We start from the raw sequence: 27,281 nt of genomic DNA on the forward strand, positions 1-27,281 counted from the left end.
CACCTGTGGTTACTGGTGGTAGCAGACATGCAACTAACATTGCTCATTCATTGTTGCACCGAATTATACTATGTAAAAGGAAAGCACCTCCAACTATAAGGCATAGATGTTGTTTGTCCCTACACTCTGAATGTAAACCATTTGGGAGAATATTTTCTTTCAATATATGCACTTAAACCATCATAGGGGAAGATTGGTTAACGCAACAGATCTTGTTGTCATTGTCAGTGATGCTGACTGTTGGTGTTAAAGACGGATGTTTTGTTTTTCACTCTGACCTCCTGTTATTGGGATATCACATGTATGTGAGTCATTACCTGTCAATCCATCTTATGCATCTTGAATCTATAAAGATGGACAAACTTTCTGCAATGTCCTGGCAGCAGTGGAGTCTGTCTCACAGGCAGTGATTTTGTGATCCAAAATGGCCCCTACCTGTCACTTAAAACTCTTGATTGTACATTATTTCAAGTCTTAGATTTCAAGGGTTGATTTAGTTTGTAAACATAGTGGTGTGAAGTTGGACATTTTAATATAGAAGCCTATGGAACTGACTCACTTTTTAAGGAACTATGCAGTGCATAATGTCCCATGTAATGTGTGTGATAAGCAGCTTTAAGCTGTTAAAGCTGATTGATTTGAGGCTTGGTACAATAGCACTGATAGCCTGCATACACACAAACAGCCCTCCTTGCACACATGCAGATGTCCGTCCCTCTGTTTCGCTCTCTAGTGGCTGTCGAGTGAAGAATTGAAAAGTTCCCATTGTTTAAGTAAAAGTTCACAGCAGGACTCCAATTGAACAAATGGGACCTTATGAATCTTATGAGACCATGTGTCTCTGATGTCTATTATCCCGAGGCTATGAGACACATTGTAAGAAAGAAGACAGCCACAAATAAGAGCCCGTCTCTGAACAATGCAGACATTCTCATTTGGTCAGCTGCTGCATTTTTATTTATTTATTTTTTAAACAAGATGGAGGAAATGATTCCTTGTTCTCCTTGTGTGCGGAATTTTAACAATGATCAGGAATAATTTGTTGTCCCTATTTTTAGTTTGACATAATCACTTCTTTTTTTTATTACATTTCCTCTGGCTCTTAAGAAGCTGTTTTTCTGTAGAGAAAATCAGGCATCTTTAAAGTCACCGGCAGTTTTATGTGGACCAAGTGGTACAGTGGTATTATTTTTTAAATGTGTCTGATATGGACATGACAGTGTTTTTCTTCTGTGTTTTTGTAGAACCATCTTGCATGGAGCGGCTCCTCTCCAAGGACTGGAAGGAGCGCGTTGACCGCTTGAATGCCAACGAGCTGCTGGGGGAGGTCAAAGGTAGGAAATCAACCCAAACCATCACCAGGTGTTCACACCAGAGCCACACATACCTGTACACTTAAACAGTCGTACTGTATTTGGACTCCTGTGACTTGATCATACTCTCTTGTGGATGTGGACGGCTGCAAACGCAGCGAATGCACAGTGGTTGTGATTACACTCTGTTTCATACATGCACAGTCTAACAGGGTCTACAGGATCAAACGGTCTGAGACGATCCATTGAGCTATTGCTGTTTCCTGGCACATTTGGTTGTGACAAATTGTACAGATGTAGGCAGAAATGGATACACATGTGAAGTACAGCAAAACCTTACAAAGCTAGCTGTGGTGGGGTGGGGAGCAAAGAATGACCATTGGCTTATAATCCAATCAAATGGTGATTATTTACACAGCAAAAACTGCAAATATATGATGAAATCACTCATATTTTCACCCTTCAGGTGATTTCCATTGACTCTCTTTTGACTTTGTATTGTTTGTTTTATAGTTATTCTGAAGAGGACCTTATCAGCTGTATAGTTAACGTGAATATGTACCATCAGTGACAGATAATTTCAGGTCAGAGTTTAACTGTTGTGTCACTGCCTTTAAAGCCTCTAACACTCTTTGAATAAAGGAAAAAAAATGACTACTTAGCGGCTTCAAACACGTGTTTTGACAAACTGATACATTACCACAGAGAAATGCTTTCTATGGGTGCTCGAGCGGATTCAGTTTGAGAGCCGTAACATTACTCATTAACGGCAGAGCAAGTTAGGGTGCTCTCCGTGAGAGAAGCCGTTTGTGATCGACCCTCCCGCTGAAATGGCAAGCATTTCCTCTGTGGAAAGTGGGGAAAAAAGGGGACTATAGAGAGCCTTCCACAGCAGAACAGCACAGACATTCACTTTCAGCACCATCTGACCCTCTTTCTGTTCCTATACTGACCACATCCATCTGCACAGAGACCATTTACACAGAGAATCTACCTTTGGCGAAGTAATGAATAAGCATCTGTTACCTGATCAATATGAGTAATTGTGCCAGATAAATAAAGACCCCAAAACTTGAAAACTGCAAAAATGAAGTGTTACATCTATATTTGCATTTTTAATAGATTTTAGTTTTCACTATGAATCTTAAACGTCTTATGAAAGTCCATTTTCATCATTCTAAAATCAATCAGTAGTCGACCTCCATTTTATTTATTGCATCTGTCCTTTTAAAAAAAAAAATACAAAATGTTTCCTGCTGTATCAGCCTACATTTGGACGTTTTCATGTTCTCTTACATGTGGTGTGGTGATTCCTTCTTTTCACTCACATCATTGAGAAATGTTAGAATACACAAGTAAACCTCTGATCATGAGTATTAAAGAGCAGCAGATGCTTTTCAGGGCATTCGTTGCCTTGAGAGAAGCCTCTCAAGCTCCACTTGTTTTGATGATGTGCTGTGCAGATTTAGCCTCTGTCACTTTGTCACATACTGTGTGTGAATAACATACCACTTTTATTGGTGAGGAAGCTGTAATAGAAATTATGCTCAGTTTATTTGTGAAAGGAAATGCCCTTTTAGGCATTTGTTGTATAAACTTTGCACAGGTCTGGATCAGATCTTGGGCTCTCTGCACTGAAGCCCACCACACAATGACTTTACTTTGTAGTTGTGGAGGCAACAAGGCAACAAATTGGAATAAAAAAACCCTGCAAGGGCAAGAAATCTTTCAGTTTGTCATTTTACTCGACAAGTAAAAGTTATTTCTATAGTTAAAAGAAGCTGTGTTTCTTTTTATGCTGTTGTGTGACAGAAAACCTTTTTACGATCTATTTAAATACCTTCTGTGTGCATTTCAGTGGAGGTTAGAAGACACTGTGCTCATCCTATACATAAACTTCAACAGATTTCTTATATGTTGGATGAAGACGCCAATAAATATGCTTAAATACATCACATGTTCCAGTGCATGCATGGACATGCCTCTCTCTCACACACACACACACATGCACACAGATGTCTCTGTTTGTCCAGCTCTGATTAAATTCACGCGTTTTATTTCTTGATGGTTGGAAATGAAGCCTCTGCTCTAGCTGACCTAAATACACAAACACAACTGTCGCTCTGTGTCTCCTCACACACAACAACCTGAAAGTATTTGTTCGGTTATTTTTAGGGTGAAGGAAACTGATGACCTCCTTTGATTTACTGGAACATTCATTACTGCACTTCAACTCGAAATGTACAGAATATTTATGTTTTATTTGACTCTCATTCACCATTTAAACACGGAGGTCAGTGGTGACAGGCTCAAGTGGCCTTTCAAGGATCTGCAGTTTTTGGCTTTGCCGTCATTTCTTAGCTACTCCTTTGACAAAACGTGCAATGAAAAAAATCTGTGACCAAAACCTTAAGGAGAAATAAGTGAGGGCAATATTTTTCTTTATTCATTTTTTTTTCCATCTTCACATCTCTCACGTCATCTTTTTAGAAGTTCTGGCACTTACTCTTTTATTATTTTATTGCAAAGTCCGAAGGCTCATAAGAACAGATGGATGAAAAGTATCTGATTATACTGTCAGACGCATGAGCTGGTACATCTGGCAGCAATAATCACACTCGCATTTGAGAGTCACTTAAATCAAGCATCTCACTCGTTGCATTTTGTTTTATTATTTTCATATATATACATGTGCTTCTGTCTGTCACAGCCTGCCTGAGGTGCTGAGCTGTAATGAACCTGAATGTCTGCAGATTAAATGTCTCTCTCCTCTCTCACTATGGGAGATCATAGTCACATTTTGTTTTGACCAAGTGCAGTGACGGTGTTTGTGTTGAGGTCTGTTGTGGTGGGACAGTGAGGAGAGGGTTTAGTCATCCAGAGGAATGCTGGGAGTTTGGCACACAGACGCCGTGGTGAAACATGATGGTTTGGCAGAAGCTCAGAGCATTCAGAGCCGTCAATAAGTCAGTCTGAGGTGTGATGCTGTGAGTGGCTGATGGGTTGTGTTTATTTTTATGTGTGGTTTCTGTGCTTCAGTGTGTGTGTGTGTGTGTGTTGGTGTATTTGTGTGTCTAAAGGGGGAAGTGGCAGACACAATTTTGTCCAGTGTTGTATGACGGTAATCCACTTGTAATAACGATGAGTAATCAACTTTTTTAAGTATTTTTTAATAGTATTCAACTATTTTACTAATAGTCATTATAATTATTTATTTATTTATTAATAATAAATAAATAATAAACGGTTTAAGACCAAACGGAAACTTGCAGTTCCTCAAATGGCCCCTTGAGGGTGGCTCCAATTCCTCACAGACGTCCATGTTAGCCCATGAATAAGAGCTCAGAGCTCAGATCGTACAGAGTGGGAAAACAGATAATGGCTTTCTGTTTTGGCTGGTGCTCTCAGCAGGTGTCGGGAATAATCCTGATGGATGGTAAACGGAAACGTCTGAGATGATTATTGGTGCCAGAAGTGTTGAAGGAACGCAAGGCGGCGAGTTTGGAATGCACAACCCGTAATCCACAAAGATGAATCATGGCGCTGTAATCGCAGTTGTTGCGATTACACAATAGGCTTTACTTCACTGCAAGGAATGTAGGGGAACAGCAAGAAGTCTGTATGTGTGTGTGTGTGAGAAAGTGTGTGTTCACAAAGTACCCATCAGTGTTGCAAGACTGACTTGGCCGAAGAGACTTAGGGAGAGGAAAGAAAGAAGAAGGGTGGACAACAGAGGTGATAACACCAGAGAGGAGGAGAAAGGAGGTGATGAAGAGAGAAAAAAGGGAGAAGATGAAGGAGAGGCAATCAAGAGAGAGAAGAAAAAGAGGAAGCTGATGAGGGAATAGGACGATGCAAGATGGAAGGAAAAGAAAAGGAGAGGAGAGGGTCCTGGGGAGGGTCTGGACTTGGATGTAGAGTAACTGATGGGGAGGTCGTTTGTGGATAACCAAAAAAAAAGAAAGGATGAAAGCATGAAGGAAAAAAAAGACAAGAAGGGGAGAATGTTGCCTTTGATACTGGGGTGCTGAGGGGTAATTTCTCAGTGTGTATGAGTGTGTGTGTGTGTGTGTGTGTGTGGGGGGCCAGTCTGGGGTACAATAGGGGCCTGACAGGACTACAATGGAGACTCTGTTAGTATGCAGGTAGTGTTGGGGCCACCCTGCAATCTCCCTACATGGCCCCAGGGCAGGACCTTACACACACAGACACACACACACAAGAGCAAGAACTTCTAAACAAGATGAACTTCAGTGTGGTATTATCAGTTTATTTTCCACACATGCACAAACTTGAGCAGATGAACTTGCACCCCTTCACATATAAACTCAATGATCAACAACTTGTTAACTACTACACACACATGTATTGTGTTTTCTAGTCACAAGCATGAAGATGACTGACCTTTTAGATGAATGAGTTAAATGTTGTGAGACTCTCCGCTTTAACACTAAACTATGAAAACTAGGTATCCAGAGAGCCGTCTTATCAGTCTGGGGTTTGACTGGTGACACCATGCCGGCCTCTGTTTATGGTCTTTAAGTAGAACAGCTAGACAACCATGTGAGAATCAGAGGAACTTTTTGTTTGTGTCTGGCTAGTTTGTAGGGACCGGGAGAAAGAGCAGTGGAAGTGAGATTATTTTATATAAGGTGAATACTGTAAAGCTACTCTAAAGATCCAGAACACTGCCAAGCACAATATATATATATATATATATATATATAAAATTTTAATATATAAAAAGACAACATGCTGGGACATTAATAACATGATGATGCTGCAGGAAAAAAAATTAGGGTCTTGAAATAAGACAAATGTTATTAATACATCAGTGTCATTTGCAATAACTTCAGATGATACATTGATTGTAAGGTATCCAAAAGGAATCTCACTGCTTTCGGCCCACAAACCTCCCGAGAATGTCTAAATCATAAACCTGACAAAAGCCTGTAACAGCTACTTATTTTCAAAGGTTAACTCGAAGCACTTTTATTGTTTTTGGGAGCAGACACTAAGTGATGACATGTAGAGACAAGAGACAAGATAATAAGTAGTAAGATGTAACTACAAGTCTGATGATTTATGAGAATCTAGGTGTGAAGGTTTTGTAAAGGGCCAAACAACTTGTTTTTTTCTTTGTGGAGGCATTTGTTTAAAATGTGAGATGTAGTAATGAAAAATGAACGACATGTTTTAAGCCAGGAGAGGATTTCAGTTCTCTGTAGGGAGTTCTGATATTTAAGAAGAATCCTCTTTTCTTCTCACTGCTGTGTGAGTCTTTTGCTTCAGCTGAGATCTGAACTACTCTGCACCTCCGTCCTCCTATCGGCATCACATCATAACCCTTTTGTCACTTTCTGTCCAGGTACGCCAGAGTCTCTGGAGGAGAAGGAGCATCAGCTTTCCACAATGATTGGTCAGCTGATCAGCCTGAGAGAGCAGCTTCTCGCTGCCCACGATGAGCAGAAAAAGATGGCCGCCTCACAGCTGGAGAAGCAGAGACAACAGATGGAGTTAGCCAGACAGCAGCAGGAGCAGGTAGGAAGTGTGTGTGTGTGTGACATTACAGTTATAAGTAACAGTAGGAAGAAATCTCTGTTAGTGAGTTGTCAGCTTCTGGTGTGCTGGTGTGACTCAATAGTTCACATTTTTTCACTTTATTCCCTACAGGTGTATAACCAATCCATTATTTATATTTCCCATTAACTTGGCGGCTGAAATTCATGGATACAATCATACAAAGTGTCCCTAATTCTAAAACAATTAACAAGGCTTAAGCAGTAGTCAATTATTTTCCAATGTGTATCCCTTATGACCACTTTAATACACAGCATTACTGTTTTGAGACTTACTGTGATGCCTTCTTTTAAACTGTTTTATGGCCAATCCTAAAAAAAGCCTAAAGAGGTGAAACTGTACAGTATTTAGGGAATAAAGGACCACCCTGTTTTTAATACCTAACTTTAACCAATTGTTTGTTATGCCAAAAAATACCATGGGCAAAAATGAAACCTAACAGCAGGTGAAAACAAAACAGCTCGTGGTGTCTGAGGGACTCGAACCTCAGGCTACTGAGTGAAAGTCTGGCATGTTGCATGTACCTACAGTTTCCCAACCTATCTGCATTCTTACTGACTTCAGCAAAAATACGATCACATGCTCCATAAACATAACCATGTCTGGACGTGTTGAAGTGGTCATGTTACCGCCAGGTGGATGGAGCGGCACACCTAGCCTGGTGGCCAACATGTGTGCGTATAAAGGGCACAAAAACACCCTTGGCAGTAAGTGGATGGTGGCTGTCATTTTGCTTTAGACCTCATGGACTTACTGTGAATCCACTTTCACTCTTGTTTAGGCATTAAGATGACTTGGTTATTTCTAAGAATTTAAATCGAGGCAACTGGACTCACGGATTGTTTTTTTGAAGACGTTTCGCCACTCCCCCAAGTGGCTTCTTCAGTTCTGTTACTTTTCTGGTGCGGGAATCTGAGTTTTATGTGTTCAGGACCTCTGTGGGTGGATCTTGCAGGAACTCACATGACTAAGATCCCTATAGTTGGTTAATGGTAAGTTAACAACCAGAAACTGTGTCTGGGTCATGTGCAGGAATAGTTGACGGCCCATCGTTAGAGTTTGAATGGGAGTGAAGTCTGCTAGGAAGGGATGAAGGGGCAGCAGTGGCTCAGTGGTATAGCAGCGTTGTCCAATAACCGGAAGGTTGGTGGTTTGATCAAAAAGCAAATTTTCCTAAAACAGGGTGTATGTTTATGTCTCATGTGGCTTTAAAAGGTGTTGAAAAAGTCACTGATGCAGATGCGTATCTTCAGGTGTCAGACTGAGATAAGACAAAAACAGTGTGTGACACAGAGAGAGAGAGAGAGAGAGAGAGAGAGACGAAAGCAGAGAGGTCTTTAGGTGAACTGCTCTTTGTTTTGTGCTGTTTGCCGACACGTTACTGTAGGTCTGCATGCGACAGGCTCTGTTTGGACAAGTCCACACCTCCCATCACAACACATTCCACCTTTCACAGCTTTACAAAGGAACAGGCAAGATGGAGAGAGTGAAAAGAAAGACAGATTCCAATATCAGCCAGTCATTTGGCTGTTGAGACTTGATAGGATAATGCCCTACAGACAAACCCTGAGAAATCTGCTTTTAATGAAATATGACATGTGTGCAAATGGGGCGCCGCCTCCCATTCAGCAGCCTGTAATTACATTTCGGAATAAATATACTAAACGACTCCTCAAGAAAAAAAAGAGAGGCAGCTGCTTTACTTTCCTGCCTTAGAGAGGGGGGTGGGATCAAACACATGACGCGCTGCCCCTTAAAGGCTTTTTAGCCTCTCACAACTGGCCGACTCCGACTGCCTGTCAGCCAGATAAGAATCAAAACTTGACTTTAAATGTTTGTTTTTTTTTCATCAGACAATCTTACAACAAAACAACATGGGAAAAAAATGATTGCCCCTCCTGTTTATGTGTGGAGGGGCTCCAGGGGCCTGCTCGACGGAGTAAACATGTCAGTCTCACACATTCGATGTCAGATTTGTTCATGAACTTTCCATGCTGTTAATTGCACGATTTGGATGCTCCATCCATCACAGCAGGCTGAGGCTCTTTGGAGATGATCATCTGATGTCAAACAGACACCAGTGCACCTCCTTTTCTGATTTACTGTACAACGTTCGAAACATTTCTGACCTCACTGACGGCTTTGAGCAGTTCAGGCTCCAGATCAGGATTTCAATGATGACTAACCTGATTCTTGACTCATCTGTTTCTTTCCATTCAATGATCTTTTTATATTTTTCTTGGAGTAGTGTCATGATCTCTTCTTATCTTTCTCGCTCACTCACTCAATGTTAAAACTGTACTGTAAGATTCTTTTTGTACAGATTTTTATATCACCTTGAGTCTGATAACGTTTACAGAAGGATTATCAACATAGTAAAATAGAAATAACCTGAGAATTGTACGTAGGAGAGACTTCACACTTGCTATTTCAGGGTAGTGCAAAAATGAATGGGGTCCTTTGGAGCTGCAGTCCAAAAAATGTGAAAATCTGAAGTGCACAGCTCTCACCGGCGAAATGCAGATATCTCCCAGTAAAGAAGAAATTTGTCTTTTTGCTGTGCAGTTTGGACTTTTTTTTTCCCTAGAAGCAATGCTGTTTATTATGTGTAATTTTACCCATTGACTTCCATTAATTTCTATTCATGAGTATAGTTTAGTACACTGACATTAAAAATGACAGTTTTCCCAAGTCTTTACAGATTTTTTTGTTAATTTTTATTAATGAGTTATAGAAAAAATCATGTGCAATAAATGCAGCTTATTCTTTATTTCTAATCGCCTTCATCATCATCATCATTTTGTGTTTGCAGATTGCCAGACAACAGCAGCAGCTCCTGCAGCAGCAACACAAGATAAACATTCTCCAGCAACAGATACAGGTTAGTACACACACACACACACACAGACACACACACATTCTTCTTCATCCATTTCCCATGTTTTAGAGCTGACTCCTCCCTCTGCTACTGGTTATGGTTGGATCTTTCACTATTGCATTGATCACTCAGTCACTTTGTATTTGCATGTACATGTAAGTTTAACAGGAATACACACACACACACACACACTTCCCATTCATCCCTATATCTGTTTTTACTTGGTTTCTTTCTTCTACATCTGTTTCACCGAGCCACCTGATGCACTGACATTCATGGTCCATGCACTATACGTACTCACCAAGAAATTACTGCCAGCTGTGAGCCAAATGCTGGTAAATTTGCTCACTGTGGCTGATAGCCGTGTGGGACTGTAGCCACTTTGAATTTGTTGGGTTTATTTTTTTTTTTTAAGTGGTGCTAAATCCACTTGACGCTGCGATCAGTTCAGCCCCATCCCATGCCCCGTTTACCCCCCATCGGTCCTGAGCTTTGGATCTCCCTGTGCTCCGGAGGTGTGATGTAGTTAATGAGGACTTGTTCCCCCCCCCACCCCCACCCCCTTCTCTTCTTCTTCATTTTTTATTACGAGGCCCCACCCTTGGATCTTAATAAAGCTCGGATCGGACTTCATTAGGCCTCTTTAGCCCCAGGGGAGAAGGAGCCCATAAAAACCTGTTCTTACTTGGATCCTCTTCCACGCTGTGAAGCATGGATACTGTGTCATGTTTGATTTTGTGGATGAAGGGATATGCAGAAAATGGCTCCTGAGAGCAGCATGTTATCATGTAGGACTTCAGAAGCATCTGCTATACATTCATGTGAAACCAAATCTACTGTACGTCGTGTTTCACACTTATTTTCTGATGAATTACATCTAAAATGGCTGTAATTTGTGCAGTCTGCTGTTTGGTTAAGGTATAGAAAATAATGCAGAGAAGAGACCACAACAAAGGATTTGTTTTCAGCAGCTATTACATGCAAACATCTGTGTGTGCGGCAAACCTCTTTAAGTAATTTTTAAAAACAATAGAAATTCTTGGCAGACAAACCCAGATTGGTAAGCAGCATATGCTCCATCCATTGTACAGAGGGTTCAGGAATATTGTGGCTAAGCTCCAGGGTTTAGTCACTTGGGTACGGGCTGTTTACGCTGTGTCAGATGTGTGTTGGCCTTAAACACACAGGCAGCGCTGCACCGGTCTGTTTCCACTTATCAAATCCAGACCTGAGCTCCTCTCAGGCCAATACTCTGAGGAGCTGACCAAATGCTACTGTTTCAGCTAAAAGAATAGGCCTCAGTGTGGTAAAACCACTCTTTAGAAGTGCCAGTTGTTGTTCATATCATAATTTGAGGCACTAGATGTTGTCCAGATGGAAAAAAAAGAAGAAAGAAAAGCATTGTTTTTGCCAGAAAAGTGGATGATTCCGCATGCTATCTGTTGCATCATCATAGCAATTAGGAAACTTCAGTGATTAATTAAGGTTTATTTGTTGACTAATTATACATTTTGGATTGGTTTTATTGATTGAGGAGCTGTCTAAGAAGCTGTTTTATGTGCATCTGATTTACGAATGGAGACAAAGGAAACCCTGCTCATTTTTCCGTGGCTGCGTCTCCTCGTTCTTTCCCTGGCTTCTGTCCCTCGGTGGTGTCAGAGTGTTTGTCTGTTATAGTGTGGTGGGGGAGCATAGTTCAAAGTGACCCAGGTTTCCTGTCATGTGGTTTTAAATGGTGTGGAGAGCCAGCGGGGGATGTCCACGGGTTAAAGAAACGCTTCCGAAGGCCCCACTCTGATAGATACAGCTACACCCGCAGATACACAGGCGCACACAAAGTGTGAAGAAATGGTCGACACACAAGTCTGTCCCTGTGCACAACGGTAAACATCTGATATTAGCGTAAAAAGAGGATCGATGCACAAACATGCACACATGTGTATGTTTCACGCACATGTGCACAAGCTTTCATATGGGCACGCACACACAGTGGTGGTGGCGGGCCCTTTGTGTGCCGTAGGCAGAGCGGCCCAGCCCAGCCTGGTGGCTGACAGGCATGTGTCTTTGTTAAGTCAGTTCCTATAATGGCTCTCATATGTGGCCCATTTCCTTCGGGCCCACAAAGGCACAGGCCCTAACCGCACCGCCCGGGCCCTAGCTAACGGGCTAATTAATGACTGCAAAGCCGCACTCCTCCTCCTCCTCCTCCTCCTCCTCCTCCCTCACTCTCTGTTCTTCATTTATAACTCTTCTGTCTCCTCCTTCGCCTGCCCTCCTCCTCCTCCTCCTCCTTTTCTTTCTTTGAGTTCTTTTACTTTCTTATTGTTTTTATGTTTAATTTTTATCCCGCTGCATTATTTCAACATGCCGCTCCCTGCCGAAACACCTACTGTGTTTGGATATGGTTTAGACCACCCTTCTAATAATATAAGCTTTTCACACAGAACTGGTAGTGCGTGACAACTATAAATTAGTTTCAAATGTAGTTAATTTATGTGCCTATGATTTACCGTCGTTGCTCTAAATTCCTTGTTTCATCACTGCCTTTCTGAATCAGTGCTGGAAGCTTTTCTCTATGTCAATAAAACGCTGATGTTAGGTGAGGTTCTCAATAGTCTAAGGTACTAAACCTGTCTTAACACAAACACAATAATCTGCACACTCACACACATGCATAAGAACTAATGGAGCAGGCAAATGGCTGCTAGATAGACAGGCAGCTCCTACGTCAGCACATGCAGCTTCAGACACAATGACTCGGAAAGCCATGGAAAGCCCATAACGTCGATTGGACTCACCAGCTATGGAGAATAGCTAACTATTGACATTACAATGGCTCTCCCCTCCACACTATTAACCTGTGTCTTAAAAATTCTATAAGCAACGTACAGTAATGCTGTGCCCTTTAATTAAAAGGAGTCTGTGGTGTGCTCACATTAAGCAACAAAGCTAAGCAACAATCATGTGTGCCACATTCTGGCCACTAGGGGGAAAAAAACAAACCTGGTTTAGCCTTATCGAGGCTCCAGAGCTGTGTGGCAATTCTGGTGTAGTGACACACACACACACACACACACACACTCTTGTAGTTTGGTGTCAATTTTATGTAATGCGTCCATCAGTGAGACACCTAACATTAAAATGACTGTATTGTCAAGCTAAATCGGCAGCAGGCTTGCCTTGGTCAGCCGTACTTGCAGGACGTGGCTGCCAACAGTTTTATGTGAAAACATTTATTTTCGATTACACAGTTCATATGAGTGCTGCAATAGCAAAATCATAAATTAAATGTGGATTTTTTTTATACACAATTTCATCTTTTTTGCAGTTATTTCTAAGATCGCAGCTGCAGATCACTGCTATGGCTGTGAAAACAGCTCAGATCAATAAAGAATCATTTTAAATCAGTATTTTGTGTTTCCTAATACCTACTTTGGTCCTTTAAATTGTTCATATACAAAGTTGTGCACTTGCTTTGATTTTTCAGTGGTATTATTTAAACAGGTAGATTGCATACAAGTCAAGGAATATGACACTAAAAGCCAGAACATCTTTTTCTTCTTCCTTTTCTTTTCTTTTCTTTGTTCTTCTTGTGCTCGTTCGTCCTCTTCTACCTCATACTGTGTAAGAATAAAACTTAAAACTTATGTAATGTCCAGGTGACAATGGCTGCTGATTAATGTACTCCTGCAATGATGGGGAGAACTAATCAGAATAAGCCTTAAAGGGACCGTTGCCATGAGTGTGTTATGATTTTCAACTTAGCTACACACAGAGGGAGGACAGTGGATTCAAAACCAAGGTGGCAGTTCGACAAGCATCCTTTTCAGGAATTAGTTAGATGTACCTAGTTTTGCATATTGTGAAATAACTAATAAAAATCCAGCAGCACACTGACTCATGTCCACTTGTGTGCGTACCTGCACCACTAGACACACTGCATGTCTTTCTTTGTCCTCTGTCCTTCTCAAACACATCAACACAGCACATTCGTACTCATTGCCCCCTAACCTTGCTGCCCTTGCACAAGAGGACTATTAATTCTGAGTGTGTGTGTGTGTGTGTGTGTGTGTCTGCGCGTGTACACATGGTCCTTGTTGCCTAGGTGTGTATGTCGATGTGTCTGGTGGGCAGTTAGAGGAAGGGGACCTTGTGTTTTCTTAGGAGCTGAGCAGAGGGGGGCCCCTGCAGCACCACCTTCACCAGTCCATTCATCCACCCCCCCACCCCTCCCCTCGGTAAAAGGAGATCTTTGTGTGTTTGCGCGAGTGAAGCAGCCTCAGTCAGTCCCAGTGTTCCCAGAGGAATACAATGAATGGGAGCATTTTGTCCCACTCTATAACCTCCACCCCCCCCCCCCCCCCCCCCCCACACTTCTCTCTTCTTCTTCTTCCTTTTTTTTCCCGCTGTTCGGACACACAGACTTGGTTTTCTTCTCTTCATTCTCTTTTCTATGTGTCACAAGACGACAGACCTCTTGTCTGTGCGTGTGTGTGTGTGTGCATGGGAATGCCTCAGAAGTATATTAAACTGTCAGTGTGTGTGTGTGTGTGTGTGTGTGTGCATACATCCCAGGGTATCTGGCTTTTATAAGGGGGTGACCTAAACAATGTTGTCTGAAGAGCCGGTCAGGTGATGAACACATGTACCCTCATACACACCAAACAAAGCTATCTGTAAATAATGCCACACACACACATGCACACACACACATGCAAAGCTACATCCCAACTGTGGAAGCTCTGATTAGTCTGAATAGAAATAGAAACACAAGACAAGACCACACATGCATACACGCCTTTTTTCTTTAAGCGATTTCAGTTGACTCATTTTATTATTCTTTTTATTGCAACCTAATGTTAAAGTCAAATAAATTTGATTTCATGAAACATTTCCAGCAGATGTGTTCACACATTAATGCAGGAGCAGCCCTCTCAGCATTAGTGGACACATGTAGTGCATCACTTGATAAGGCTTTAAGCTTGAAGGATTAAAAAAGTATGAAGCCAGATGATGGGAATAATCTTTAAAGCATTCAGCCATGATGATGATGATGATGATGATGATGATGATGATGATGATCTAAATTCTCTGTAGAGAAACAAAAAACAGAAAAGACTGAAAGTGGTTATTTAGGTGTCAGAGCCAAATAGTGTTTTTTTTCTTTTTTTTATTCTTGTATATTAGGATTATAAATTGATGTAATATAATTTTAGATTATCTGATTAAAATGATGAAAAGTAATTTAGTCTATTTAATCATCAGTCTCTCAATTCATGATTCTTTAAAACAATAAAAATCCTCTCATTTAGACATTTAAACCAGCAGGAGCTTTGCATGATTAACCAGTTATTAAAAGTCTGATCCATTGATTTTCCTATTGATCGATTAATCCCTGCTGCCCTTCAGCAAACGAGCCGATCATGCTGCTGTTCACTTCTCTTTCCTTCGCACTCTGTATTTAGTCATGCTCTTTGAACCCTCCCTTTCACACACCAAAAACATCCCAGAGGACCATCGTCTTATTGGACTAATTCAGCCACGTAACCCTGGCTTACAGAGAAATACTGTAATCACACAGCGTGCTGATTGTGTAAGTTTGAGCTCTAATGATGAGCTGGAGGTGGGGGGTGGGGGGGTCAGTGGTAGGGGTATTGGGGGTGGGTTGTGTGGTTAATGAATTGGTTGTAAAGGAGATCAATGGAACTAGATGGCATTGAACGGAGGAGGGACATAGAAAGAAGGAAGGAGGGAGGTGTCTGCGAGCGTTTATCTGAAAGACAAACACAGTTATGAAAGAAGACAGAGTTAAATAAAACAATATAAAACAAGTCATACAAATATTTGGAGAAGCTATGATTAATTAAATGAAATAAAAAAAGGATGCATCAAAAGAGGAAGTAAGCTAAAGATAAGGAATAAATAAACCTTCAAAGATCCAGGGTCATCATTTTTATTTGTCCTCCCAAGCTAAGTGCAGGCAAAACTCTGATGGTGAAGTCAAACATATTTAATTAAACATGGATGTATATCTGGTTGTCCAGTTTCAGCAGGGTGATGGTAAAGAAGAAGATGGAAAGACTGTAATTGATTAAGGTTTAGGGACCTGAATAAATGGACGTCTCTAGTATTTGTGTTGTTGACACGTTCATTGACCCGGACCTCCTGTTTGGCTCTGTATCAGGTCATGCCAGACTTTTTTGTCTTTCTCTTCTTGTTTCCAGCTTTATTTTGAAAGTATCTCTTTCCCCATATTTACTTTGCTTCCTATCTTTGTTATTTTTCCCCTCCCTTTTCATCGCCTGCTTCACCCCAATTGTTCTGACCTGTCCTTCTTCCCTCCCTGTGTATTCTGTGCTGTGTTTTCTCGGCAGAATCCTCCCTGGTTTTTCACTTGTCATGACATTGTTTTTCTTGTTTTTATGATTCCTCTTTTTGGTATCTTTTGTTGGTCTTTGGTTTTCTTGTGTGGACTTGTTAGTTTTTGCACAAGAACAAATTGCACTTATTATTATTTTACTTTTCTCCAAGAAATAAAAAAATACAAAAGTATTCATATAATCTCGTATGGGTGTAGATTTTGGCAATGTAACCACACGTTAAATGAAATAACTAAAATTCTGTAACAGCTATAACACATAAACTTCACATGTAGGATGAGGAAAAGGAGTAAAGAAAGACAAGAAACACAGGCATGAAAGGCAGACAAACAATTTTACAGAAAAAAAACAGGAAAGGGTGAGATAAAGGGAGCGATGGAAGGAAGGAGTGTGCGGGCTGGAGGTTTAGCACAGTCAGCCCTAATAGATTACCACAGGGGCATCTTTGATATGCTCTCTTCAGCATCTTAACGCAGTCAAACAGTTTTTAAGAGTCTTTCAAGCCGACATGAAAGGCAGCTGTTAGCCTCTCTGTTGTTTTAAAGGCATTTTGTTTCACATTTTTACACTTGTCTCTCAGGAATGCGTCTTTATTTGTTGTTTGTTTTTATGCTTGTCTTCACATTTCTTGGACAGACTTTTTTTTAAGTCGGCAGTGTTTTGATTTCAGCAGAATTTTCTTATTTTCTTTCCTTTTCAAACTTACAACACTCCTTTATCTTTTCATCGTTATCACCTAATGGTTAGAATGTTAAGTTTAGGACCAGAGGATGGAGCAGCATGTACACGCTGATATGGCCGTGGGCCAGGCAGCTGATCCCCAACATTTGTCCACTGTTACTTGATTGTGTGATGAGATCAATTCATAGAACAAATTATAATTTCATTGTTTGCATTGTGTCTGTCTGTGAGGTTGTGTGTTCGTCCATGTGTTTTACCATTTCCCTCCCTCTTCTCTATCAGGTCCAGGGCCACATGCCTCCTCTGATGATCCCAGTGTTTCCTCATGACCAGCGCTCTCTGGCTGCTGCCGCTGCTGCACAGCAAGGCTTCCTCTTCCCACCAGGCATGTCCTACAAACCAGGTACACACACACACACACACACACACACACTCTTTCTTTCACACAAAGCACTGTGGGATGCCAGTCTATGTTAATGAGGTGTGTCAGGTGAGGAATGTTCTGGAAATGAGCGGAGAGATTTACAAGCCATGCTTGTTCACTTCAGGATCAATACATTGGACACAGTGAGATCTGGAATGTCTCTTTCATGGCATGCTGAAAGCATGTCAGTTGCACTACACATCTGCAACATAGGATTACACACTTTTACGCACACACGCACGCACGCTAACCCAACAATCCACATGTATTGATGATACAGACAGACAAATCACGTGCATTCCCAAAAATGCACTCAGCAGAAGGTATGCATGATGCATGTTTCGGCAGTGCCCAAGGACTTTGCACAAAAGGGCTCAACAAAACCCTTAAAGCCACACCTACAGACATAAACACACACACAATACAATGTGGCCTTAGTGGAGGATTCTCCGCACCACCTGCTTTCTTTACGTCTCCTCATCCTTCACACATTCCTTTCTTCCATGCATTCCACCAGGTGGTCGTCGTGCAGAACTGACCCTCCTCTTTTCATACACAATAATCCGTGTTTATTTCTGCTGCGTGAGCATGCACTCCCACGAGGCCGCAAAGAGAGGCAGAAACTAAGAAAGGGCTTAAAAAGCCATTATTGTACACTCTCCTTTGACTTTGGTCTGTTTTCAACAAAGGCACGGACATGGAAAGCCTTTTAAGGACAAACAGTAGGGGTTAGACGCAGCGTACTCGTATATGAATTTGTGAGTGCATCCCAATGAGCAAGCTGTGGACTTGAACTCTGCTCACCCTGGTCTCAAGCACCCGCGTGTACCGACAGCGGGCATTATTAACCTTTGAATAGAACGCCTGTGACCCTTCATGTTTCATTTGGCATGAATAAAAACATGAGAGAAACAAGGCAGGAGACAAAGAGCAAGGCAGCGAGGCAGAGACAGAAAGGCTGGCTGAAGGTAAAGAGCAGGTTAGTTCTTGTGCAGCGCTCTGCCCCCCACCTCCCTCTACAATATGTGCTGTTTTGGTTGTTCAACAGGTGAGAATTACCCAATGCAGTTCATTCCATCGACAATGGCAGCTGCAGCGGCATCTGGACTCAGCCCGTTACAACTACAGGTAAGAGAAAAAAAAAAAACTCATGTGCATGAGTAAAAAATTAAAAATGTGTGCTAAATGAGAGAATGTTTTGTTATCTGGATTTAATATAAGAGAGGTGAGTAATGTCTTTATAACACAAACGGATCAGAGACTGCTTAACAATGAAGTGTTGACAAGTGAGGGTGTGGAGGTTGGTGCGTGTGTGTCTGTTGGTGTGTGAGATATGCTGTCACACTAATGACAACTCACAAATACTTTATTTCTTTGCACAAAACATTAATCTGACTAACATAATGAACATAAAATCCAGCAAAGTAAACAAAAAAGTGCCTCCTCATAATCCACAATAATATTGTGATAAGGACAAAGTAATAGTGTTTATACCATACAGCTGTAAATCCTGAGGTTGTAACCAGAGGGCCAAAACCCAAGACAGTTACAAACATGAGTAGATAAATAGAAAAGACTAAAAGATAAGAAACACTGGCAATCCAAATGTGAACTCCTACACCCTCCTAACCTCACCCTGAACCCTACCTGATGTATGAAAACCTGTTCTGGACAAGAGATCACAAGAAGCCCGGGAAACGTACATGGGAAAGGCCTCTGGCAACTGTTGCATGTGAACAGATAAACACCAATGACATAAACTAATCCCACAGCTTTAATAAAACACAAGAAGAAGAAAGGGAGGCAGGTTTACAGGTGGTCCGTGCAAGGTGCAGGTCCCCGCCTCCATCTGATTCCACACTCATCAATATTCCCATCTGTTCTGCTTTGCACAATATGCTCATAAATACCTCCAGATTATTAAATAGATTGGGAAACACAAATGGAAGCTGGCGGAGACCCAGCATGCATTGCTTTTCACTTCTTCTGAATTTTTAATGGAGTTACTATAACTTCTTTCAACTAAACAACGTGACGCGCCGGTTGAAGACGGAGCTAACGTGCTAGCCCGCTTATCTGCTGCCTGTCAGCTGTGTTAGACAAAAGCTGTTATGATGAATCACAGAGGAATTCCGCCCCACCAGCACAACACCTGGCCCGGGCAATTCATCAAATATTTTATTGCTGCTTGACACCTGTGGTTTGAGAATAGCACTTATCCATAATGGTTATCACAGAACATATTTGCAAAGAAAAAAAACTAGAAAAAGAAGAAAAGAAATCTGAAATGTTAACTCCCTGAAGGCAGTTTGGAATTTCACAACACAGCCCCAGCACCCTTCCTGCTATACCTACCATCAACAGAAAGAACAAAAGCCCTCAAAAGCTTTTTCACTGACAAACAATATTGCTTCATCATGTCAGTCGGTACCATAGCATGCCTTTTGGATGCTACAAGAATCCTTATCGCAGTTTATTCAATTTGTATTGTGGTTTTGCTTATCGAAGCCCTCATTAGACGCTATTGACTTAGCAAAGCGCCGTGCTGTGCAGAGGGGGATCGGAGCCTCCTGGCTTCACTCCTGGCTTTGAAATGATCAAAAGAGCTGCACGGTGAGTGAGAGGTAAGAGGATGAATGATGTCAGAGACGCAAACTCATTCACATTTAAACACTGAGTGAGACGTTGGAGAGTGAGAGGCAGAGAGGAACCTGAATGAAAGAGGAAGCTTCTCATCAAGGCGTCGACTGTGATGGAGCAGAGCAGACAGGGAGAATGAGAGAAAGACAGAGAGTGTGGGGAAGTGTTTAGGATAGAGGAGGAAAAAAGGCTGATTATTTGAGGAAGTTTTGTGAGACGGAGGCTCCGGCTTCCAGCACATGTTTGGACATTGTTTTGGCAATAATGCCTACTCCAAAAGGAATCATTGTAGGATTTTCCAGTAGAAAACTTTTTATTTCCTAATGTGGGTGTGGGAAGTTTAAGGTACTGTGTTATATGTGTTTGACTGTAAAAGTTGCTCACGACTGTTGGATGTATACATGAGTGACGCAACTGCGGAGCATGCGCAGTTGTAGTGTTGCTATAGCAACTCTTGTTGCTTTGAAGTGCAGCTATAGCAACGGTTTGTTTATCATTCCTGATTGCCCCGTCGGGACCCGCACGCCATGTCGGTGAGTGGGCATTATTAGTTTGGTTGCGTACGTTTTTTGGCTCAGCATGGGCCGATTCAAACCATTCAAACGTCAAAAGATTCAGCTCATTCAGGACATTCTCGGAAACCTTCAATAATAATTACAAAATATTATAATATTAAAGATATTAAACATTTTCCATGTCTTCTGCAAAATGCTACTCCTCCTACAAATTACAAGATAGAGAAACCATTCGAAGCTTAAAATACTTCCAACATCTTGGTCTTCAAAACTTGTATACAGAATTTGGAAATTCAGCTCCGTCTTCAAATGGCAGGGGATTAAAGATGAAGTGGTTTTTGAGGTCTCCTCTGAGTAGACTGCTCAGGTTCAGGTTGCCATGCATCCATGGCAACAAGAATGTTTGTTAGGAGCAGCTGATAAACATTCAGGTTGCCAACCCAGGCAGGCGGATATTCCACTGAGATAAATATTCCAGATAATCCACTGAGATCAATATTTAATTGTGAACAAGTCATTGTCAACGGGAGAAATGCCCAGGAGGTGTAAGAAATCACAAACTGCAAAAATCCAGTGGCAGCGGCGTTTTGAGCAGGTAATATGTCCTAGTTCCTTTGATGAGAAAAATGATTCTGTAAAATCCAGCGCTGAAAGTGTTCAAGGAAACCAGCAAAAACTTTGCATGCCGGCAGTGTCTTATGCTGAAACTGTAAAGAAACGATGCTACAGTGATGCTCCATGTGTGGCAGGACTGTCTCATGCAGAACAGTTGGAAGATCAGTCTCCTGTAACACGTATCTGTGCCTCTCGCAGTCAGGTCTCTTTCGAGTGTGGTAAATACAGAAACCAGCAGTGTACATGTAACTCGTTAGTTTGAAATGTACTGTTACAGTCAAAATGTTAGCCGTTAATAACGGTTTGTTTGTGTGTTTATTGCAGGTTTACAACCTAATAGTTCTAATAGTTCTGAGAGTTACTAATAGTTCACCTAATAGTTCTGATAGTTTTTAACAGTTCACCTAACAGAAACTAAAAGTTTCTAAAAGTTCGTAATAGTTCAGCTGAAAGTTAGTTCAGCTGACAGTTCATGTAGTATGTGTGTCTGTGAAATAAAGAGTGTGGAAACTACGAGTTGTATCCACCGTGCTTGTTCCGACAACCCGTCCAGAGACTAACGAGGAGTAAATCTGGAAATCTGTGGCACCCTGGTACCTCGGTGCACTGCAACTTGTGGTAGTGCAGAAAAAAGGTGGGATGGACCGTTGAAAACTCCTGCGCAGACATTTATGTGCATTGTAAAGGTTGCATCTGTATTTTTATTGTGTGTGTGAGCTGCTCAGAGATATGACTACAGGATTTTCCAGAGGAAAATCAATTAGCTTGCAGCTGTCTGAACAACGCCCTACTGCAACCTTCAGTGTATGGCGCAGCACCTCTGCTTGTTTGGTTACTTGTCTGGCGGAGATCTTAACGAAAATAAGATTTCAATATTTTATTGTATTATTCACATTACTTCAGTGAATACACGTTAAGCTCCCACAATACAAATGACCCACTTTTAACACTGTTCCTGAATGCATCAGTTGGAGGATGAGTTGTGAAAACATGGTGTGTGATCAAAAACACACTGTGCATTATAGGGGGGGGGGTAAACATGTGGTTTGTGCATCATTTGTATCCTTTACACTGTGCTGTTTCTTTGCTGCTTTCGCTCAGTCAGTGAAACAGAGCTCCACTGTGCAGCTTGGTAATTCCTTGACATGGCAGTCCAGCGCTCAGACTTAACTGCAGTGTTTGAAACTGCATTACCCTATTAAACAAGCATTGTAATCAGACAATTACACCATGTTAGCAGTCTTCTCTGCTGCACGCTGAAGGCATCAAACTTTTTTTTTTTTTAATGACAGATCTGTGCAGTACAGGACAGACAGATGCTGAAGCCAGACTGCTCCAGATGTTTCCCTGTTGAGCCCTGTAGCTCTCTCTCTGTCTCAGACAGCTGGCTGGCACTGAAGGTCAAAAACAGGCATACAGAAAGTGAATATTCCCCAGCAGTAAAAAACTAACCTGCTGCTACATGATGCTCACCATTTCTCCTCATCACTACAGAGAGTTCAGATTTACAACTTCCAGCTGTAAAGTTTTAATCTAATGAAGAAAATCAAATCAGAATATAATCAGAGATATTTGGCCCAAGCTGAGATACTTTGCGTGACCCATCGTGACCTGACCTAACAATTTTGATAGCACAAATGTTGTGCTCTCGCCGTGGGAACTCGATCTGGCCAATTGTTTCCAGAGCCTCGGAGTAGACCCCTTCACAAACAGTGGATTTCTGCTGAAGAAAGGCCCCCTTTGTGCGCAGCTAATGCGAGGGAAATACAGTTGCTTAGCAGACATTCTTGTTGAAATCATAAGACATCTCTCACTGTCTCTATCTCAAGTTCAGCCTGTTTCTGAGCGTCTGAGATATGAAGACAAAAGGTGAGGAGCAAGCTCATCCTTTCTGCCCTGTTGACACTGTACACTGATGCCATTCCCAAAAGTGAGGACAGTGTTTGATGCTAAAGACCTGAGCATCTGTTGCATACTCAAGAACAAATGGCTGCCTTCTGCTGCCTTTGTCTTTATGAGTCTCTCTCACTATACAGCAGTACAATATTTAGTCTCTGTCCTCTGTGTGGGCCAGCTCAGTGACAGTCGATCCATTTCACCCTCTTCCTCCTCCTCCTCCTCCCCCAAGGAAACCTGCTGAAAAAGACAAAACCTCATTTGTTTTGTGTACTCCTAAGATCGATAGCAGCTCGACACTAAAAGAGGCCAGTTAAAGGGATTCTCCACTCGAACCTAATGGCACAGAGCGTGGACTGTAACAGTCCAGACAGGGCTGCCCACACCCAAAACCACAACAAGATCTTTCTGTTTTCTTAAGGATTGTACCAAAGACTGCCCCCCACCCCCACCCCCAACAAAAAAAACCAAAAAACTGCTGATGATCACGAGGCTCAAAAATGACAGAGTAATCATTTGGATTTAAGTCTAATTAGCACTAACATCCAAAGGCAGGTCCGATAGTCTGGACAGCTGAGGCGCAGTTTGAGGCCCTCTTTGTCAATTTGTAATTTAGGAAATTGCGGCATTGTCTTCCCTTGGGGGAAGACTGAATGGCAAGAGCTCTAGTTGGGGTTGTTTACGCTGCACATTGGCCTCCCCCAGTCAACAATCAATCTCTGAGTGTCTTGTAGAAACAGAGGAAAAATAAGGTAAAAGCTCTTATTGTCAGTCTGTTGTTTGTTCCCTCTCCTCTTCCATAATTGTTGACAGAATCGCTGCTAACAGCACAATAGTTGTGGATGTGCTTGCAGAAAAATTCGCCGCATGTGTCTGTGCGAAGGCGCGGGTGTGAGATCCTAACTGTGTGTTTTACCTCAAAGACTTTGTGGGCCTGCCTCAGCCCCTGCTCCCCCTCAGAGCCGTAAGAATATCAGGCATCACCAGAAGTAACTGTGGTCAGCTTGATTGACGCGAGAGGCCTCACCACCAGCCATTCAAGGCACATTCTTATAGGGATCTCATATCGCCGGGGGTTGGCCCGAGCACTCCTGGTACCTTCCAACGAAAATAAGCGGCGTGACATCAGGGCTTTGTTTCAACGGCGAGGCCCCTTCTGTTTGTGTTTAATATCGCTCTGAGAGAAGTGGAAAGAGGGCCAGCCAATTTCTCTGGGCCCCGACTGCTGAGCCTGGCGCTTTGGCGGTGAAGCGACGGTGGTCTCGTGTGTCTGCAGTGCAAAACTCTCTACCCCCCCCCCCCCTTCTCTCTCTCTCTCACTCACTCGCTCTTTCTCCATGGTGCTTTCTTTGCTTTTGGTCTCTGGTCTCAGGAGGCTTTGCAGTTTTGACTACAGGGAAATCAGATCTCACAACACTGGGGGCCATTTAGGCTGAACGGGGCCAGAGAGCAAAAACAGAGATGGAGATTTGAGGGGAAGATATGAAGAATCATTTTTGGAAGAAAACTAAGAGACTGAAGTGGAGAGACAGTCAACAGGAGATCAGAAGAGAACGGGACAAAATAAAGACAGAGATGTAGAAAAGAGAGTTGGGGGGGGGGGTTATTGATGAGGTGAGAGCAACAAAAATGAGAAGAAAAAGAGGAGAGAATCTACTGAAGGCCAGCCACGTCTGGGTGGTTTTCCTGAGGACAGGCTCTTTGATACTCCAGTGCTCACACTCCAATGCATTTAGACAGGGGTTGACAGTGGTTTCAGGCAGCGGTTTGTCTGGCCAGCTAGCTTTGATTTAGAAGACCCTGGACTGTGGGCCGAGAATGTGACTCTTTGATTTTTGTTAAGTACCTTGGATGGAAAGTCGGGACCATTTCTTTTTCTTTTCTTAATGTTTTTCATCCAACCCCGAGAGCTTATACTTTCCAAATCTTTTCTTTTAACTCTACTTCTACTTTAAATTGAATCACCTCGGATGTAATTAGAGTACTTTAAAATGATCATTGTAGGATTTTCAATGTAAAGTAGAAAACTTTATTTCCTGATGTGGGTGTGGGAAGTTTAAGGTACTGTGTTATATGTGTTTGACTGTAATAGTTGTTCATGACTGTTAGATGTATACATGAATGACGTAACTGCGGAGCATGTGCAGTTGTAGTGCCGCTATAGCAACTATTGTGTTTGTGGCGTAGCCATAGCAACGCTTGTTGCTTTGAAGTGCAGCTATAGTGACAGATTGTTTATTATTTCTGATTTCCCGTCGGGACCCGCACACCATGTCGGTGAGTGGGCATTATGTATAAATAAATAATGTATAAATGTATTGTTACAGTCAAAATGTTAGCCGTTAATAACGGTTTGTTCGTGTGTTTATTGCAGGTTTACAGCCTAATAGTTCACCTAATAGTTCTGATAGTTTCTAACAGTTCACCTAACAGAAACTAAAAGTTTCTGACAGTTCGTGATAGTTCAACTGAAAGTTACTTCAGCTAACAGTTCATGTAGCATGTGTGTCTGTGAAACAAAGAGTGTGGAAACTACGAGTTGTATCCGCCGTGCTTGTTCCGACAACCCGTCCAGAGTGGAGACTAACGAGGAGTAAATCTGGACAATCAGTGCAGAGCCCAACTGTCCGAACCATCAATAGGGTGGATTAACTGTGTGTGTGTGACTAGACCAGTCTGAAGTGTTATTCTTTTGAATCTTAGAAAGCTTCTAATCCTAATTTAATTAGATTTTATTTGACTGTTACCATTAAAAATTACAACCCTGCTGAGAAAGCCAAGCTTTAAGGTTAAATAGTGAGTATAACAAAAACAGCCACATGGCTTTATTCCATTTCATTTTTGTTTTGTTTTTTTTGAAAAATAAAAGAAACCACTGTTTTATTATAAGGAGCACGGTGCCAGGCATTGTCTAAAAAAACGTATTTCATCACTCATACTTACATATTTGTGCAGGCTAAAAGGTAATAGATATCCAGTTTTTAATTAGGATTCAAGCGAAGCACTCAAAGGAGTCTTGAGCTATTGTCTGTCTGTTTTATTTCTAAATGCTAGATGGATGTACAAGCTGCTCCCAGCATCTGCTGAAAAAATAACTGTCAGAAATGGATTGTAGATAATCTAAAATAAAAATGTTTTGTTGGAGCGCCTCCCTGATAAATACTAACCTCCAACAAATCTTCCATTTGTGTGGGATGTTCCTGTCTTTAGATATAGGTGTGTGTGTGTGTGTGTGTGTGTGTGTGTGTGCACATCTGTTTCCATATTAGTTCTGTGTGTCTTTGGCACAGACACACACCCATCAAACTTCAGACGATGCAGGGAGTACCAGGGAGAGGATACAGGATAAAAAACAACCCTGTGTGTGTGTGTGTGTGTGTGTGTGTGTAAGAAGAGAGAATGAAAGAGGAAAGCCACTGACTAGCTGCTGGCGAGCGATGTTAATAGCCTGTCGGTTTTGCTGGTTTCTTCCCTTTTTGCAGCAGCTGTATGCCGCCCAGCTGGCAAGCATGCAAATCTCACCAGGAGCCAAGATGGCTCCCCTCCCGCAGGGTCCCAACTCCACCAGCCCCATTTCCCCCTCCACCCTCAAGAGTGAGAAGCGAGCATCCAGTCCTGTCGCTCAGATTAAGGTAAACATCACTCAATTGATCGTATCGTTAAGACACAGGGGAAATAAACAGCACCCAGACGCACGCCACTGGGAGTTTAACTTTTCCTCTAATGGTTAAGTATGGAAGAAAAACTTGACTTAATGACAATCAGCATCTTAACACAAAGGAAAAAGTGAGTTCAGAATATGTGTGATCGGAAAACACACATAAATAATCACAACAATGATGATGGGTGCAAGAAAAAACAGTGAGAGGCTGGAAATTTGGAAGTCGTTGAAACAGCAATCTGGCTCTGTTCTCTCCACCGTCAATTAGAAACAGCTTATTTAAAAGTCATACACTGATACACACACATACGCACTCACAAACTGACACTGGCGCTGGCTGCTGTTTGGCAGGAGCCCAGACCCCTCTCCACTGGAGAGAGAGAGCGTACGCCTCATCTTTACTGTGCGACGAGGCAGTAATGGAAGCCATGTGTGCATGCGTGTGTGTGTGTGTTTGTGTGGGGCACAGCTGCAACCGGCGTCACAATAGACCGGCGTCAGAACTCACCGCACTCAAACAGTAGTGCTGTGCCCTCCAAACTCCCCGCCCTCCACACACACACACATACACACATATACACTAAGCACACCCTCCCATTTCGGCTTGCCACCCGCAGCCGAACTCCACCGCTCCCAGCCCGTCCTAAACTGCTTCCCCTCTTCCTCAGCTGAGGCGCAACTCCAAATTAGATCCACGT

The 27,281-nt window shown here is 42.1% G+C and overlaps 1 protein-coding gene across 7 annotated transcripts in view; it reads left to right on the top strand.

The window, feature by feature from the left end:
- LOC114452344 (transcription factor SOX-6-like) overlaps window positions 1-27,281 on the top strand; it is an 89,597-nt gene that overhangs the window by 47,283 nt on the left and 15,033 nt on the right. For 5 of the 7 annotated variants that reach the window (XM_028431612.1, XM_028431615.1, XM_028431614.1 and 2 more), the window contains 6 exons: window positions 1,245-1,334; window positions 6,682-6,854; window positions 9,706-9,774; window positions 17,115-17,235; window positions 18,305-18,384; window positions 26,405-26,554. In XM_028431612.1, coding sequence (XP_028287413.1) covers window positions 1,245-1,334; window positions 6,682-6,854; window positions 9,706-9,774; window positions 17,115-17,235; window positions 18,305-18,384; window positions 26,405-26,554 — 683 coding nt within the window. The remainder of the gene's footprint in view (window positions 1-1,244; window positions 1,335-6,681; window positions 6,855-9,705; window positions 9,775-17,114; window positions 17,236-18,304; window positions 18,385-26,404; window positions 26,555-27,281) is intronic. The other 2 variants (XM_028431617.1, XM_028431618.1) reach the window with 2 other exon arrangements.

The sequence above is a fragment of the Parambassis ranga genome, chromosome 19, assembly GCF_900634625.1.
Source record: "Parambassis ranga chromosome 19, fParRan2.1, whole genome shotgun sequence".
In the NCBI taxonomy this organism is placed as follows: Eukaryota; Metazoa; Chordata; class Actinopteri; family Ambassidae; genus Parambassis; species Parambassis ranga.